The sequence below is a fragment of the Rhincodon typus genome, chromosome 13, assembly GCF_021869965.1.
Source record: "Rhincodon typus isolate 14 chromosome 13, sRhiTyp1.1, whole genome shotgun sequence".
NCBI classification, from domain to species: domain Eukaryota; kingdom Metazoa; phylum Chordata; class Chondrichthyes; order Orectolobiformes; family Rhincodontidae; genus Rhincodon; species Rhincodon typus.
Window position 1 is genome coordinate 42,407,726 of NC_063344.1, and position 19,731 is coordinate 42,427,456.

A 19,731-nucleotide genomic window follows, 5' to 3' on the forward strand; every position below is an offset into this window, starting at 1 on the left:
TATTACTTGAGAGGACATAAAATTAACTGAACAAGCTAACTTTGAATATGGAACTAAGTGAAAAGTTTTGGGTTTACATGAAACTGAAGATCACAAGTCTTTGCAAACATAACAATGTGCTGACATTCCTCTGAAAACCTGGTCTTGAAATGTTTTTGAGATAAATAAACAGCAACTTATGACTGAATGAAACAGCCAAGATTGATTAGAAAAAGGGTAAAGTTTGGATTATTAAGAAAGGTGTCTGCTGTGTCCTTTTTGAAATTCATTCATGGGATGAGGGCATCACTGGCTGGGCAGCATTTATTGCCCAGAGGGTAGTTAAGAGTCAACCACATTGCTGTTGGTCTAGAGTCACATGTAGGCCAGACCAGATAAGGATGGCAGTTTCCTTCCCTAAAGGGCTTTACTGAACCATATGGGCTTTTGTGACAATCGACAATGGATTCCTGGTTATCATTAGATTCAACTTTAGATTTTTATTGAATTCAAATTCCACCATCTGCCATGGCTGAATTAAACCCAGGTCACCTCCCCTAAAGTAAGGAACAGAGAATACTTTACATTTGCTTCGCTATGGATCATCACTGTGGGAAAACAGGGTCTTTCATACTCACGTTAAATGCGTTCCTGAAAAATGGGGCTCTATTTCCCACTTTGGGTGGAGCTTTGATATCCTAATGTCCTAATATAGGACCCAAACCTGCAATAGGTTGAGTATGGTCACTGGACAATGACCTTTGCAAGAATAGACAATCAGTGAGAGAGGGTGGTCTTACCATCCACTTAAGAATGGTTACTTGGGCAGGCCATTTGGACCACCTCATTTAACTAATCATATGTCAATCCCAGAGATAGCTTGTCTGCCAACTGGAAAATCTAGTTTGTGAGTGAATAGGGCCATCCTTCTTGAGAATAGTTTTGGGGCTTGATGTTGCCCATAAAAGGCACACTTGATGGTGGCATGAAATGCCAGCCTGTTCACTTGGAGTCCCACCCTGACTGGTCATTGAAAATCTTGCACACGGTACGAAAATATTTAAATTGAAATTCCCTGGTGCAGAGTGCTAATAATCAAATTCCTAGTTGTTTAGTCCATGCAACAACAATGAAGTTTAAATCCAATCTTGTGACAATAAATCATGCAACTAGCAGGCCACTTAGATTATTGTAAGTCTAAGTAGCAGTGGAATGAAAACTTGCTTACATGTAGTTAAATCATTATATTGGAAGTGAAACAACAATGGTTTATTTCTTTTTTTTCCCTTGTCCTGTGTTTCCACTTCTATCTGTGATGCTTTGGTGTCCCATGGCAATTTGTCAACTATCAGTTTTCACTTTCACCACTTCACTATGGGCATCCTGTGCATTTATACCCGCATCAGGGTCATCAGAGGGCTCATAGCGTCTTCACTGAATGGACGCCAAACTATATCCAACTGACCTCCACCCTCTTCCAGCTGGTGAACTTGTTCTCACAACTTCTCCCTCAACTCCACTTACTTCTTCTAAATAAAGTATGTGATAGGAACCTGAATGAGCCTCTACAATGCCTAATCATTCATGAAAAATGTGAAGTATTCTCTGGAGCAGTCATACTTTGGGGAGATGGCATAGACATATGTCATTAAACTCATATTCCAGAGGCTCATGTGGACATAATTTCAAAGCTCACTACAACAACAAATGAAATTTAAATTTAATCAATAAATCTGGAATATAAAACCTGTTACACTAACTTTGATCAAAAGGACTCTCATTGATTGTTATAAAAACTCATCTGCTTCACTAATATCCTTCAGGGAAGGAAATCTTCTATCCTTATCTTGTCTGCCCAAATCCAAATAAATGGAGCTGGCTCTTAACTGCCCTCTGAAATTGCCTGTCAAGACACTTGGTTCAAGGGCAATTGGGAACAAATATAAGCCTTGCAAACAATGCCCTCATCCCATGAAATAACAAGAGACTTGGGTCCCCTTCCTTACCTCTGAGTCCAGTACGTTGAGTCAATGCCACTTCTTGCTCTTAGTTCAAAATGAAAAAAAATCATTAATATTCATCTTTTCATCTTTTGCCTTCTTATGACCTTGTTCCTTTCCTCAAATGATCTACTTTAATTTCTGGAGAGGCACAGAGGGCATCAGTTTCAGAATAAAGGAGTGCCAATTTAAGACAGGTGAGGAAGAATTTCTTCTTTCAGAGGGTTGAGAGTCTTTGGAACTCTTTGCCACAGACAGCTGTGGGAGCAGAGTTCTTGTATATATTTCAGGCTGAGATAGGTAGATTCTTGATCAGTAGGCGGATCATGGGTTTTGGGGAAAATGCAGGATAGTGGAGGTGAGGAATGTCGGATCAGCCATGTTCCTACTGAATGGGGCAGCAGGCTCAAGGGGCCAAATGGCCTACCATTGTTCCTCTTTCCTATGGTCCTATTAACCATTATCTGCTAATGGCTGCCACAGCTGCCTTGACTACATTTTCTCACAATCTGGCTTCTGTAAGGAACCAATTCTACCCTCCCAGTTTCTCAGTCTCTGTCACCTATTCTGATGAAGCAGTCTTCCTTATCACTGCTTCCTAAATGTTCCTGTTTCCCCACTCAGGATTCTCCTTTGCAATGTTTAACGGGATGCTGGATTGGGTCCATCCCATTTCCTGCACTTTTATTCTCAGCCTTGCTTAGTCTTGTTCCCAGAGCCACAGTCAGTTTCAGTTCAACTGCTTCAATCAACTTACCCACCATCATAAGATCAGAAGTGATTATGTACAATGATGATTGCACAATATTCAGCACCACTGATGCCTCTTCTGACGCTGAAGCAGTCATGTCCATTTTTATAGCAAGACATGGACAATATCCAGGCTTGGGCTGATATGTGCAAAGTTATATCCACACCTGACAAGTGCCAGGCAAATTACCATTGCATACAAGAAAGAATCTAATTATTATCCCTTGCCATTCAATGGCATTATGCTCACTGAATTCTTCACTATCAGATTCTAGAGGTTAGTGTTGATCAGAAACTGAACTGCGCCATTTATATAAATATTGTAGCTACAAGAGCAGATCAGAGGCTAGGAATTCTGTGGTAAGTAACTCACCTCCTGACTCACAAATGCGTACTGACTACCCATGAGGCAAAGGTCAGGAGTGTGATTGAATACTCCCCACTTGCCTGGATGGGTGCAGCTCCAACAACACTCAAGAAGCTTGACACCATCCAGGACAAAGCAGTTTGCTTGATTTGCATCCTATCCACTGTCTTCAACAATTACTTATATCACCATTGATGCGCAGTGGTAGCAGTGTATATGTTTGCATGATGCACTGCAGTAACTCAACAAGGCTCCTTTGATGGCACCTTTCATACCAAAAAATAGTCTGCCATGTAGAAGGACAAGGGCAATAAATACATGGGAGCATCACACCTTGCAAGTTCCTCTCTAAATTGTACATCATGCTGACTCAGAAATATATCACCATTCCTTCACTGTCATTGTCGTAAAATCCTGGAAGTCTATCCTTACAGCACTGACAGTACACCTAGACCCCAATGACTGTAGCAGTTCAAGAAGGCAGTTCTCCACCACCTTCTCCAGGGCAATAAGGGATGGGCAATAAATGCTTGCCTAGCCAGCAACCCCACATCTCATGAACTAATACCAATTAATTTGTCATCTCATTACACTCCACCAGTCTCCACATTGAATGGACAATCCTCTGCCATTTCCAAATGTCCAGCGTGATGTCAGCACTAAACACATCTTCCTCTCCCCTCCGCTACAATGAAGGGCTGAGAGAATGGATTTTTAGCTACTGTATCTTGTTGAGGAAATTGGGAGAGCAGTGTGAATGTGCCATGAAGCCAGGGCACAAGGAATCTGACCCTGTAACTTATTTACTCCATGTTTCCATGAATTATTACGTATTAGCCATGGCGTGTATTATAATACACCAGAGCCGGCAGGTAGAAACCTGACGTCAGGCACGCAGTGTATAATACAACCTCTGAGACTCAGTGGCTAAAGGCGCTGTGATGGAAGAGGGGAGATCTGAGTGATTATGGCGATGGGACTCTGGATGTTTAGGTATTTCCAGATTTCACCGAGAAACCTTAGGGATGGCGTTGCAGAGAATACACGATAATGAATATTAAAACAAACTGATTAAGATGGCTGCATTCAGAAAAGCGATTGACTGTTTCCTCGGTAGATTGAAAAATCCTGTTTCACCCACTCAGTCAGCATCCAAGGACAGCACATCTGACAAAGTTGGATTGGGAGGCCGGCAGAAAAATTTTAATAATGTGTTCGAAGTGAAAAATAGAGGGTAAGTGCGAGGTGGAGTGAAAGATTTAATGAGGAAAAGAGCTTGCTTTGAAATGAATGCACTTTTACCGAAGTAACGCTATCATAGCCATTTGATTTCAACGATATTTTGAAAACATTTAAAAACTACAAAATGACTTGCCCCTGGCAGTTATGTGATTTATACGTTAGTTTGATTTTTTTTTCCTGTTCGTTCTTTCTCTTGACATTTTTTTCCACTTTCGCTATAACAATGAATGTCATATTTTACAAACAAATTCTCTCGGGAACAAATTGCTGTACTGTTTAAGTATAACCTAATATTTCTGTTAGACTGAGTGTAGTATTAACAGTGTTACTTAAATTATGCAAATTATTGACACCTTGTATATAAGGATTGGAAAGGATCATCTCGTGTTGCATCTCTAAGCGTTTCAATTTGCCATTAACTCTTACATGGTAAAATATGGAATACAAGAATTAGAAATCTGATACAGTGGACAGAAAAGACAGTAATTTGATTTTTTTGTAGGGCGTGTAAAAGACCACGCATTATGGTTGTAAACAAAAGCTAAAACTTTGTACAGTTTGGTATTTGTCACACCTTTGTCCCTTAAGGAACAATTTGTATCTTTATTAGTTTTAGTTCTATCATAAAACGGTGGTCCAGCTAATCTCACCTCTAATTCATAATTTGAAATCAAATATTTACAATAAGACTTGCTGTTTGTGGGAAAAATTGTCAGGAGAGTTACTGTTACTGATCATGTAAAATGACAATTCAAAGTGATTTTAGTTAAAGATTGCAATCCCTTGACAGTAATTTCTGTCAGATACTGTACTCCATTCACAGATTGAATGCCAGGAAAATAATCTGGTCCAGGGCCTGTACATTATTTTTGTTCAGTAATAAACTGGTAAGTAGAAAACTACTAAAAACTCATCACCACCCTTTAGTTTTCCCTCTCCAGTGATTCCTCAGGTGCTTGGGGTTTTGTTTAGTCTGTTTGGTGATGCCTCTATTCATCTCTGCATTGTACTTCTCAAATGGATTAGTAGAGATGATATTTCATCAAGTGAAGATTTGCAAAAAACATTTATATGGCCAGTTTAAATAGTGCAGAACCTGATATGCGATTGGACATGGTGGTAAACTGCTTGGAAGAGGATTTTTCTCTTAAATGTGATATAGTAGGAATGAATGAAAAGTTACTTTGGACATTAGAAATTGCATGCTTAGATCAATGGTATCTGGATTTACCTTCAACATAAAAGTCTTGGTGGTATTGTCATATATCTAGTAACTTCTTTTGTAGTAGTTGCATTTCAAATCCTTACACATCGTGTGATATAAATTAAGTTAGGTGAATTTTAAGACTTTCACTCCTTGTATTACAAAGAATACACAATTACAAAATTCAGATTGTTGTGCAAATTAATTAGTATATTGGATAAGTGGAAGTCTTCACTTAATGCATTATATTTGCTCTGTGCTTAAATCAGAACACTGTTGCATGACTGACTAGTCAGAAATGGATCTGCACTGTGGTATGAAATGTACAAGGAACTTAAAATTAAAAATTGCCAAAGTATGCATCAGGAGATAAAGATGTTTGCACATTATACTTCATATTTATTTTGGCTACATTGAATGGTGGTTTTGAGATAATATCACCATGTGACTACAACAGAAAGGTGCATGAAACCCATCAGGAGGCCCACAAAATACAGAAATGCCATACCTTCAGTGTAGCTTTTTTGGTGAAATTATGTCAATCCCACTTTATAACAAAGACTGCTATTACATCCCTAAATGTGTTTCAGTCTGAGAAAGAAACCTCCTCCAGTAGAAGGCACTTTTTCGAGTAATCAACTGTTATAATAGTATCAGCAAACTGAGGAACTTATCTGGAGTCAAATGAGTAGAACCCATAGAGTTAGAGGCATTTTCATCTATGGGGTGCTGAAAACTCATTTCTGTTCATTTAATTTTACATCACATTTTGATCTTTTAGGAATTATCATTCATGGGTATGTCCATCACTGTGCCATCATCTTAAATATGCACAGATAATAGGATGCAGTGACCAGATTTTTAGTCACATAAAATTTATTTGGATGGAAAAACAGTATCATACTGATTTAAATAATTATTTGGGATCAAGTTGTTCCTCAGGCATGATTTCAAAAACTCAAGTACCAACAAGGTTAAGTTGTAGTGCAAATGTTTAATTTTGCTGAGTCTGACCTTAATTCAGCAAAATAAGCAATTCGACTTGAGCTGGGTTTAAAATCCTGATCTTGAAACCTTGCTTGCTTTGCAGCAAATATGTCATTCCACAAATATTCCCTTGATGTGATATGAGGTCTAATCTTTCCCAGAAGCCAGTGACCATTAAACTGATTTCACTGCTGGGAAAATCTTGATCCATCATCCACCAGCCTAACAATATGCTTAGTAACATTACAGTTAGGGTCTAATTTTACTCAAAACAGAGCTAGTTTTCAGAGTTAGTTTCAGTATGGATAGCTAAATGGGGAGCTTCTGGTGAGGCTCCAATTATCCAAGATAATTGGCAAAAGAATCTTGAAAATCCTGAAGAAATGACATAAATGCATTTTGGTTTATTTTTCAAGGATTTTTGTATTTGCTGAAATTACAGGGTCCAGTTGGGAGGACAGGCCATGTAAATTCACCCCCTATTTTCCTTATTCTGGATGGTTACCTGATTTCTCCAGGTATTAAAACAATTCTTTTTCTTTTAACCAATCTGCAATAAGGCCATTAAACTCAGGCTACAGTAAGCACATGCATTGAACTAGGGCTGTGAGACAGCACCATTGCTATTTGGATGGGATGTGTACTGTGTAATGAAGGCATTTGTGCAAATTAATGTGTGAATGCTTCCATAGGGTGGGAATCAGGCTGAGCGAGCTTCTTGTCCATCTGATGGAAGTGATCCAAGGCCTCACCAACTTTCACAGTAGGCCTTCATTTTCATTATATCACACACTTGATTAGATATCAAAAAGGGATAAAAATCTGGTAGCTAATCCAGTCAAGTTCAGGAAGAATCCAAAGATAGATAAAGATGGAATGGGTGATTTGGGGAAAGGGATACAATTTTTGCTCACCTTGGATCCATAAAAGCTATTAATGATCAATTTTCCTCTTTTTGTACACAACTTGTGGCTTAAGGATCACTGTGTCAGCAATTCAAAATCAAGTAGCAGTTACCCATTAGAATTTAAATAGATTGGCTGACTCTTCATTTTATGTCATGGAGTGAGCTCGTAAGTCTTTTGCTTATTTTCAGCAGGAAGCTGAGCTACCCACTTCAAAACCCCAACTAAAGTATTCAAAATTAAGTCTGCAGGAGGGCAAATTTTTGTCTTTTTGACTTTTTTTCATATTATCCTAACCTCATTTAAGAACTTAAATCAGACCACTGAACTGTTGGACAGGAGAAGCAACTCTCAGATGAAGTACGCATTTATAGTTGTCTTATTGGTGTGCTTGTTCAGTACTCTTGTAATAAAATGTCCCCTGTGCTGCTGTGATTTTCATCTTAATCAATGATCTGCTGGATATCATCAAATGTTGTGCACCAGCCCAACTAACTAGCAACTGAATCAATTTAATGGGATCTAGTCAGGAAAAAGAAACAATTGATATGTCACTTTCAGTATACTAAAAACCAAAATAATAACTGGATTATGAGACATTGACAATCAAATCTGGACTTTCATATTTTGTAAAATTAACATCAATTTAGCAATGGATTAGTGTTACCCAATTTTCTGGATCGTGGAAAAGGAAATCTTCCTGGCCATAAGACAGTTCAAAACTCATCAGGTTAGTGGATTGTATCCATGTAGTCAATGCATCCTGAACATTTCTACTAGAGCAATATGCTTGTGTTGCCAAATCATTAACAATAAGTAGGAAGTGATGAAAAAAATCTTTCCCAAAGGACTGTCTTCAAGTGAGTCAATATTTTACCATAACCGCAGAATGCAGAATTGAGTGGCCTAGTTTTGCGAAGTATATGTCATATCATTGTAATTTGCCAAGTCTTAGATTGCTCATCACAAGTGGCTTGAAACCAATTCAAGGTTAGTTTTGTTGTATTCTAGATATAAACTGGCAAGTGTTATATAATCTTATAGTACAACAGCTAGCCATTAAGCTCCTATCAGCTCTTACAAAATGCTATCCAAACTCAGTCCTATTTTGATGCTTTTTCTGTAATTTTATTTTCCTTTATTCCTTCCTGGGATATTTGTTATCTATCCCTAACTGTCCTAGAAATGAGTACTTTTATGCCATTTCAGTGTCAGTTGCTGTGGGTGTGATGTTACGTGTAAACCAGACTTGTTAAAACAACAGATTTCCTCCCCTAAAGGAAAATATGTTTTAATCTTCACAACAATCAATGTTATTAGTAATATTGCTTTCTATTCCAGTTTTATGAACTGAGTTTAAATTCCACAAGCTGCCATGGTGGGATTTGAACGTTACCCTCGGTCTTTAGATTGGTGGTCCAGTGATAGTACCAGTATGCTACCATTGCTAATGCATCAACCAAGTCATCTCAGTCAGTGGATCACCAGCATTAGAAAGCCAATAAGTGGAATATTACACATGTGTACTTAAATATTCTATGCCTAACTGGAGAAGACAGAGAATTGTACATGTGTATCATTTAACTTGGTGCTTGGAGGAGGATTTTGAAAAGATGAATTTTCTATGGTTAGATTTGGAAGAAAGACATACTTCCATTTGTATGGTTCCTTTCATTACATCAAGGAATCTCACTGTGCTTTTAAAACATGGAAGTATACTTTTTAGAAGTGTTATTATTTGATGATATAAAATCAAAAGTAGCAATGCGAATGTGAAATACTTTGTATTCTTGAAAGTTAGGCAAATTCTGGGGAAAAAAAAAATAAAAAGCTAAAATAAAAGTAAAACTAGGAAAGAGAAGTGGAATTTCTTCAAAAGCACTTCAAGGATAGGAAAAAGTGAATCTTGAGTAAAAATGGAAGAATGTCAAGATTTAAAGCATAGCGGTTGAACAAGAAGTTTGGCACGTGTTGTGTGTAAGATAAAGTTAATTTTAAAAGATATTAAAAGACTAAAGCAAAATAATTTTTGATTAATAAATTCAACCAACTAGAATGAGTTTTGCCAGAAATAACAGAACAATAGACAGCAAGAAACAGTCCATGTTCAAATGCACTAAGATCTGGACAATATGTAGGCTTGGGCTGACAAATGGCAAGTAATATTCATGCCACACAAATGCCAGGCAGTGATCATGTACAAAAAGATGATCTAACCATTATCCCTTGACGTTCAATGGTGTTACTATTCACTGAATCCCCCACTATCAACATCCTGGAGGTTACTCTTGACTAGTAATTCGACTGGACTTGCCACATAAACATAGTGACTACAACAGCAGGTCAGAGGCGAGGAATACTGAGGCGGGTAACTCACTTTCTAACTCCCTAAAACCTGTCCATCATCTACAAGGCACAAATCAGGAGTGTGATTGAAGACTCTCCACTTGCTTGGTTGGGTGCAGCTGCAACAACATTCAAGAAGCTTAGCACCGTCCAGGACAAAGCAGCTCACTTCATAGGCACCACATCCACAAGTATCCACTGACTCCACCACCAACGCTCAGTAGCAGCAGTGTATACTATCAACAAGACGCTTTGCAGAAATTCACCAAAGATCCTTATACAGCATCTTCCAAAACCATGACTGTTTTAATCTAGAAGAACAACAGCAGCAGATAAATGGAAATACCACTACCTGTAAGTTCCCCTTCAAGCCATTCACCATTCTGACTTGGAAATATGTGGCTGTTCCTTCACTGTTGCTGGGTCAAAATCCTGAAATCCCTTCCCTGTGTGAATTGTGGGTCAACCTACAGCACGTGGACTGCAGCGGTTCAAGAAGGCAGATTCTCAAGGGCAATAAATGTTACCCAGCCAGTGATGACCACGTCCCATGAATGAATTATAATAATAACTTTATCCCGTATCAAAGCTCCATGTGGGGGACACCAGGGTTTAATATTATTGGTCATTCTGAGGTGATTTCATGTTTTGAGAGGGCTGACTTTACAAAATTCGCAGAGAATTTGGCAAGTTGGCCTGGCCAATCTGACCAGATAGGCAACCTACTACTGAGGATAAAGGATTTACATTCTATCACATGACTTTATTCTATTTGAATTGTAATCTCCCACTAATTAGAAGAGTAAATCATGGTTAACAAGAAATGAGCAGTGATAAATCAGTTCAAAACAGATGAAATTGTATATATTTGAGGGATTTAAGTTGCAGGAAAACAGAGACAAGCATCTCATAAAAACGAAGGAGATAAAGACATCCATAAAAGTAGCCAAGAAATCTACAGAAAATAAAATTACATGCAATTATGACAGTAATAGAAAATATTTTTTCAACTCTGAGTCAGAAAAATACAAAGTTCTTCTGGGCCAATAAAGAATATTGCCATCTGGATTCAGACTAATACCTAGGTTATCTTAGAGATGCTAAAAAGTTGGGAAAGATTTTCAAACGAGTGTTAATCTCATGCACATTGTCACTCTGCCGTGTCTTTACAAAAGAAGGGAGCTCCACATTTCTGAGAGGAGGTTCCACTTATCACTAAGTGGAAGGCAAACCTTTATATAGCTATCAGCTGTTGTGATCTACCAGGTGAGTAAGATGCCAGCTGGGAAAGGGGTAGGGTGCTGAGAAAGGATGCCAGATGTGTAGAGGGTAAGTGTGCCGGCTAGGGAGGGTTAGGGTGCTGGGGTAGGATGCCAGATGAATACGGATTGGGATGCCGGGAACGTAGGAAGCCAGTTGTGTACGATATCGGCTGGAAAGGGTGCCAGGTGAGGAGGAGGCAAGTGGAACGGCGGTAGCGTTGCCAGGTGGGCAGTTTGTCAATGTGCAAGATGGCAAGGTAAATGATGTAGAGATAGTAGGAACTGCAGATGCTGGAGAATCTGAGATAACAAGGTGTAGAGCTGGATAAACACAGCAGGCCAAGCAGCATCAGAGGAGCAGGAAAGCTGACGTTTCGGGCCTAGACCCTTCTTTTGTTTAGGGTAGGTTAGGGTGGGTGGGAGAAATTAGCTCGGGCAGGGGTCTTGCCAGAGGCGAGTAGGGTGGGTTGGAGTGACAGAGATTCGAGGGAAGACTGGGGAACTGGGGGCTCTGGTGGGTGGGAGTGGAAGAAATGGGTCCAGTGGAGTGTAGGGAGACAGAGGTTTGTCCAGCGGGGTTGAGGACGGTTCACTCCAGGCTCTTGGGGATGTAAGGGGTCTGGGGAATTGTAACTAGGAGGGTAAGTATGGGGTCAGTTTAATAGTTACTCAGGATTTAATAGTCTAACTATTTTACTTCATTACATTGAAATCCTCCAGATTTTATAATTTAAATTGAGACTTTTGGAGTGTTTTAGGCATAGGGGAATTGCCTAGTGGAACCTTTAGTTTCCTGGGAAATTCCTTTAGAGTATGCTACAATGAGAATTCTGCAGGGACCCAATGTGTAACTCCCACCTAAACTGGAATAACAGCTGTCTGACAAGTGAAAAATTCAGGCAAGGTTTCTGATACTAGCCCTGCTGAACCCCACTGGGATCAGACTTCCAGTCTCAGAAATATCCCTCTATTATTGTCCTCCATTTCCTGCCTCAGTCAATTTTGGATCCAATGTGCACTTTACCTTGGATCCAATGTGTTCTTAATATCTTGACTAGTCTGTCATGCGTGACCCTTTGTTAGAAGCCTTGAAAAGTTCATGCAGACCACATCAAATGACTTCATCAATTATCCTGGTTACCTCCTGAAAACAATTGATCAAATTCGCTAAACATAAATTTCTATTAGTCTATCAAGCTGACTATCCCAGATTAATCCGTATCTCTCCAAGTGCAAACATATTCTGTCTCTCAGAATTCTTTCCAATAACTTTCTCACCATTCAGGCTAGACTGACTGGCCTGTAATTTCCTGGTCTATTCCTTCCTCCTTTTTTTTAAATAATGGGATGATATTAGCGATCCTCCAGTCTTCTAGCATCTCATTTGATACACTGGAATAGGAATCAGCACCAATCCTGCAGCCAAGAAATGTGGTTAATGAATACGGTTCAGCTTAGAGGCAATGGTACTGTTCCGTTGGATCAGTTTTGTTCCCATAGATCAGTTTTAGGCCTACGATTGTACTACTATTCGTTGTCTTTTTTAATGTATGAGAAGGATGTTAGAGGTGCAGTCAGTAAATTTGAAGAAGGCACCAGTGTATGTGCCAAGGCAAAATAGTAGAGAATTACAATCAAATATAAAACGTTTTAATGTGCTGGGTGTGGAGTGGGCCACGCAATGGGGAAATTGCTTTTTAACTGAATTAAATTTCATGCGTATATTTAGGGTGAACAGAAAACACATCAATTGCAGGGAGAAATACTGAGGTTGGTTGAGGAAGCTAATGATCCAACTTTTATAATACACAGACCTCTGAAGCTTTATAACCAATCTCAAGAATTTGAACTAAATACAACAGGGTAATGAGTTGTACTAATAGAAGCCTTCAGTTAAAAATAAACAAAGGATATCAGTTTCTCCACTCTACAAATTATTGGTCAGACTGATTCTGTGACTGCAATTGGGATACTATATTTAGTTTGGGGCACTCCACGTATGTGAGATATAGTGGTTTAGGAGAGGTTTAAGGATCATTCTGAGAGTAAAGACTTTGGCTACTTGGACGAAACTCTTTAAATGTTTCTGTTTATGTTAAAGCGATATGAACTTGGTAGTGTCCAAATAGAGACCATGTATGTAAAAGGAAAGTAGACAAGATGCTGGGTGATTCTTTTCCTGGAGAGCAGTGAGCCTCTAGAATATATTGCTAGCTGGTGTGATCAGTGCTGAAACTTCATGTCTTCAAGAGGGAGTTTCACCAGTTCTTGACTTGGGCAGAACTTGTAATTCGTAGTAGGCAATTATCTGGAAAGATAACAATTGTTGCATGGTGGATTGCATTCCAAAATCTTTTACTATTATTAGCCCTGTTTTAATTCGGAATTGGTGCCCTTTTTAGGAGATGGTTATAGGGGCGTTTGGAAGCAGGAAACAACGAAAGAACAAAGTATTGAGTCACGATGTTCCAGTCATCATGGCATTTGGAGGCATAATTTAACAGCTTTTCTTTCGTTGCCCATCAATTTTATACATTTGTAAGCGATGTAATATGAAGACCCCAAAGTACTATCTATTTAACAAATGAGTTTTGAAATGCAATAGCTCTAAGCTAACACAGCAGCTAACTTTACACATTACATGTTATTTTAATTACTTCCTTTAAAGAAAAGCTTCAGGAGATTTGGGTCCTAAAAGCTGATGCCCAATGAATGGTAACTACTTTTTATGGACATTAGCAACATAGGTGCAATTTGCCTATTATTTGTGCTTTGCCTTTCTATACATATTGGGAAAATAGGTGCTGTTTATTTCCTAGCTCATTTCTTTTTTATTTAACCTATTTTTCTAATCAACCTGTTCAGACACTTATTACTCACCTCTGGAGCAGGTGGGTCTTGGACCTGGACCAGGGTCACTACCGCTACACCATAAGCGGGATCCCTTCCTTGCTCATTTCAATCATCTGTAGACATTAGGCACTACAATTTTTTCCTAATTGATACTTTGTTAATCTTAATACATATTGTTGATTCCTCATCCAGAAAGAATAAGTCAGAAACCAGATGACTCTAGGTTACAGTCCAACAGGTTTGTTTGAAATCACCAGCTTCTGTAGCACTGCTCCTTCATCAGTTGATGAAGGAGATGTGCTCTGAAAGCTTATGATTTCAAATAAACCTGTTGGATATAACTTGGAGTTGTGTGACTTCTGACCTTGTCCACCCCAGTCCAACACTGCCACCTCCAGATCAGAGAGAAGAGGCCCAAGATATTCTGCCATTGACACCCATTTTACATTCATTTACATTTACGTACTTAGGCCTCCTAAGTGTCCCATGTGGCAGCTGGAAACACATACTGATCACAAGTTCAATGTGTGCCAGCTGCCAAACTGCTGAAGCAGGTGTTAGGTCCTTGCAGATAGAAATAAGTAATCAAACTCTTATGTAAATCTCTGCTGCTGTGGTTGTTTCTCCTGAAGCAGCTGCCACTGGTTGTACTGGGGAAAACCAGAGCAATTTGTGGCCTTACTGGTTGTCCTCACAGGTGGTCCTGAAAATGATTGCCTGGTTGGCTACAACCAGCAAGGTAAGAACTTAAAATATACTTAACTGACTGTGAAACCAACAGCAGTTGGTGAGTCAGAGGGAGAAACTTCTCTTCAATGCCACTTAGAACATAGAAACATAGAACATAGAACAGTACAGCACAGTACAGGCCCTTCGACCCACGACGTTGTGCTGAACTTTTACCCCAATGCTAAGGTCTATCTAACCTCCACCCCTACCTTATACGATCATCCATATGCCTATCTAATAGCCACTTAAATAACCCTGATGAGGCCGACTCCACTACCCTCTCCGGCAATGCATTCCACACCCCGACCACTCTCTGAGTAAAGAACCTACCTCTGACGTCTCCCCTATATCTACCTCCACTCTCTTTAAAACTATGCCCCCTCGTAATAGCTACCTCCACCCTAGGAAAAAGTCTCTGGCTGTCTACTCTATCTATACCTCTGATCATTTTGTACACCTCTATCAAGTCACCTCTCATCCTTCGTCGTTCGAAAGAGAAAAGCCCTAGCTCTCTCAACCTTTCCTCGTAAGACTTTCCCTCCATTCCAGGCAACATCCTGGTAAATATCCTCTGTACCTTTTCCAATGCTTCCACATCTTTCCTGTAATGAAGCAACCAGAACTGGACACAATACTCCAGATGTGGCCAAACCACGCTTTTGTATAGCTGGAGAATAACTTCACGGCTCTTGAACTCAATCTTTGTATTAATGAAAGCTAACACACCGTACGCCTTCTTAACAACTCTATCCACCTGGGTGGCAGCTTTCAGGGAACTGTGGACATGAACCCCAAGATCCCTCTGCTCCTCCACACTGCCAAGAATCTTTCCATTAACGCTGTTTTCTGCTTTCAAGCTTGTCCTTCCAAAATGAATCGCCTCACACTTTTCAGGGTTAAACTCCATCTGCCACTTCTCAGCCCAGCTCTGCATCATATCAATGTCCCTTTGTAACCTACAACAGCCCTCGGCACTATCCACAACATGACCCACCCTCGTATCGTCCACGAACTTGCTAATCCACCCTTCCACTCCTTCATCCAAATCATTTACAAAAATCACAAATAGAAAAGGACCCAGAACAGATCCTTGTGGTACACCACTCGTAACTGAGCACCATCTTGAATATTTTCCGTCCACTACCACCCTTTGTCTTCTAAGGGTCAGCCAATTTTGAATCCAATCTGCCACATTTCCCCCTATCCCATGCCTCCTTACCTTCTGCATGAGCCTACCATGGGGAACCTTATCAAATGCTTTACTTAAATCCATGTATACCACATCTACTGCTCTACCTTCATCCACGTGTTTGGTCACCTCTTCAAAGAATTCAGTAAGGTTTGTGAGGCATGATCTACCTCTCACAAATCCATGCTGACTATCACGAATCAAACTGTACCTTTCCAAGTGATCATAAATCCTATCTCTCAGAGTCCTTTCCAATAATTTGCCCACCACTGACGTAAGACTAACTGGCCTGTAATTTCCGGGGTTATCCCTATTCCCTTTTTTGAACAAGGGAATGACATTTGCCTCTCTCCAATCTTCCAGCACTATACCCGTGGACAATGAGGATGAAAAGATCATCGTCAAATGCCCTGCAATCTCTTCCCTCGCTTCCCATAGAATCCTTGGATAAATCCCATCCGGCCTGGGGGACTTATCTATCTTCAACTTCCTCAAAATTCCTAGTACATGTTCCTTACTAACAGCGACCTCCTCTAGCCTACTAGCCTGTTTCACACTGTCCTCATCTACAACTAGGTCCCTTACAGTTGGGAATATCGAAGAAAAGTATTCATTAAGGACCTCTCCTATCTCTTTAGGGTCTGTGCACAAATTCCCTTTACAATCCTTGATCGGCCCTACCCTTTCTCTGGTCATTCTCTTATTCCTCATGTACGTGTAAAAAGCCTTGAAGTTTTCCTTGATCCGATCTGCCAAGGTTTTCTCATGCCCCCTTATAGCTCTCCGAAGCCCTTTCTTCAGCTTCTTCCTGGATAACTTATATCCCTCTAGAGCCTTTTCCGTTCCTTGTTTCCTAAACCTTACATAAGCATCCTGCTTCCTCTTAACCAGTTGTTCAACCTCTCTTGAGAACCAAGGCTCCCTCACTCAACCGCGTCTTCCCTGCCTGCTAGGGACAAACATATCGAGCACACGCAGTATGCACTCCTTAAACAATCTCCACATTTCAATAGTGCTCTTCCCTGACAGCATCTGTTCCCATTTTATGTTACTCAGTTCTTGCCTAACAGAATTGTAATTACCCTTCCCCCAATTATAAACCTTACCCTGCTGTATGTACCTATCCTTTTCCATGACTATTGTAAAAGTAACAGAGTTATGATCGCTACCGCCAAAATGCTCTCCTACCAACAGGTCTAACACTTGGCCTGGTTCATTGCCAAGCACCAAATCCAAAATGGCCTCTCCTCGTGTTGGCCTATCTACATACTATATCAGGAATCCTTCCTGAACGCACTGGACAAAATCTGCTCCGTCTAAACGATTACAATTAAAATGTTTCCAATCAATATTTGGAAAGTTGAAGTCACCCATGACTACAACCCTGTGACTTCTGCACTTTTCCAGTATCTGCCTCCCAATCCGCTCCTCTACTTCCCTGCAACTATTTGGGGGTCTGTAAAAAACCCCAACAGAGTGACTGCTCCTTTCTTGTTCCTGACCTCAACCCAAACTGACTCTGTGGACATATCATTCTCGAACTGCCTTTCAGTAGCTGCTATACTAGCCCTGACTAGCAATTCCACTCCCCCACCTCTTTTTCCACCCTCCCTATTTCTTTTAAAGCATGTAAATTTCGGAACTTCCAACAACCATTCTTGTCCCTGAATTACCCAAGTTTCTGTAATGGCCACAACATCGTAGTTCCAAGTACTGACCCATGCTCTAAGTTCATCCGCCTTATTTCTGATACTTCTAGCATTGAAGTATACACACTTCAAACCATCCCTGTGACCACAATTACGCTCCATCGACCGCATTTCTTTATTAACAACCTCACTCCCTGTTGTGCCTATTGGAAGGCTGAATACCTCATCCTCTGAATTACAAATCTGGTTCCCCACCCCCTGACAATCTGGTTTAAACCATCCCGTATAGCTGGAGCAAACCTCCCTCCCAGGATATTTGTGCCCTTCCAGTTCAGGTGCAACCCGTCCTTACTGTACAGGTCCCACCTTCCCCAGAATGTACTCCAATTATCCACATAATGAAGCCCTCCCTCCTACACCAGCCCCGTAGCCACGTGTTTAGCTGCACTCTCTCCCTATTTCTTACCTCGTTATCACGTGGCACTGGTAGTAATCCAGAGATAACTACCCTGTTTGTCCTGGACTTCAGCTTCCAACCTAACTCACTGTACTCGTTTTTCACATTCTCTGTACTTTTTCTACCAATGTCATTGGTACCGATGTGTACAATGACTGCTGGTTGCTCACCCTCCCCTTTAAGGATCTTAAAGACACAATCCGAGACATCACGGACCCTGGCACCCGGGAGGCAACATACCATCCGTTCATCTCGTTCGCGTCCACCTGTCTGCCTGTGCCTGTTACTATTGAATCCCCCACTACAATTGCTCTCCTATTCTCCCCCCTTCCCTTCTGTGGCACAGGGCCAGGCCCAGTGCCAGAGACCTGTCTGCTGTAGCCTTCCCCTGGTAGGTCGACCCCCCCGCAACAGTATCCAAAATGGTATACTTATTATTGAGGGGAACGGCCACAGGGGATCCCTGCACTGTCTGCCTTCCTGACAGTCACCCACCTACCTTTTTCCTGTACCTTGGATGTGACCATCTCCTTATAACTCCTCTCTATCACCCCCTCAGCCTCCTGAATGATCCGGAGTTCATCCAGCTCCAGCTCCAGTTCCCTAACACGGTTTTTGAGGAGCTGGAGTTGGGTGCATTTCTCGCAGGTGAAGTCAGAGGGGACACCAGCGGTGACCCTTACCTCCCACATCCTGCAAGAGGAGTATGCAACTGCCCCAGCTTCCATTCCCTCTACTCGCGATTTCCAGAAGAATAAAAAAAAGCCTTACTTTACCGACCCTCCACACAGTTTTTTTTTGGTTAGAGGAGGAGGATGGGTGGGAGACACTACACGTGTACTGTTTCGGGTTTAGCCAATGCCCGAATATATTACTTCCTTCCTGGCTCGCGTTCTGTCCACACACCCGCCGCTGAAAACAAGAAGGTCGCTGCTGCACAAGGTGAGTTTTTATACTGGGAACAAAACAACCTTACCTTCCCGTCAGCACTCTGGCTCGCGCTGCTTCCGCTGAAAACAAGAAAACACTTAAGTTTGTTCTGCGCTTCCTTATGGTTCTTATTATTCATAAATGGTATGAATAAGATGCTTTATGCTGGCCAGCTGAGTGGAACTGCCCTTGCCTGGTTCCATTCCTATTTGTCAAGTTTCAGCTAGAAAATCACCTGAAATAGCTTCTCTTCCCACTGTCTGCATTCTTACTCCTGGAATCACATGAGTTGTATTTTTGGGTCCTTCAATTTCTTATCTACATGCTTCATCTCTTTCCCTTCAAACCCATGAACACTGCCACCCAAAAGCACAATTCTCCTCCAAGCTACTCACCATCCTGACTTGGAAATATATCACAGTTCCTTCACTGTCTCAAGGTGAAAATCTTGGAACTTCCTTCATAACAACATCGTGGGTCTAAGTACTACCAAAAGGAGGCAGTTCATCCCTACCTTCTTGACAACAGCTAAGGATAGGCAGTAAATGCTGGCTCAACTAGCAATACCTCGATTTCATGAGTGAATTTTTAAAATCTGAAAAATTGATGTTGAGTTTTACACATTCTGATGACAACCAGCTCTGCTCACCTCACCATCTACACTCTAGAGCACTTCCCACCTTGGATTCTCCAGTTGGGGATGATAGAAATTTCCTACAATTAAATATTTGGGAGACCAAAGCCACTCAGCAGAACTAACCAAACTCAACAAGAGGTTGGTTCTCATGTTTGGTGTGCGGTGGGAAAGTCACAAAATTTGACAGTTCCTCCCCAGAACTTACTGAAATAAAAGCAAAGTATGAAAGATGAGAACAGTTAAGT

General features: G+C 40.7%; 1 protein-coding gene across 1 annotated transcript in view; it reads left to right on the plus strand.

The window, feature by feature from the left end:
• Positions 1 to 4,172: 4,172 nt before the first annotated feature.
• LOC109923958 (transient receptor potential cation channel subfamily V member 5-like) overlaps positions 4,173 to 19,731 on the plus strand; it is a 123,928-nt gene continuing 108,369 nt past the window's right edge. The window contains exon 1 of the mRNA XM_048604609.1: positions 4,173 to 4,330. Coding sequence (XP_048460566.1) covers positions 4,173 to 4,330 — 158 coding nt within the window. The remainder of the gene's footprint in view (positions 4,331 to 19,731) is intronic.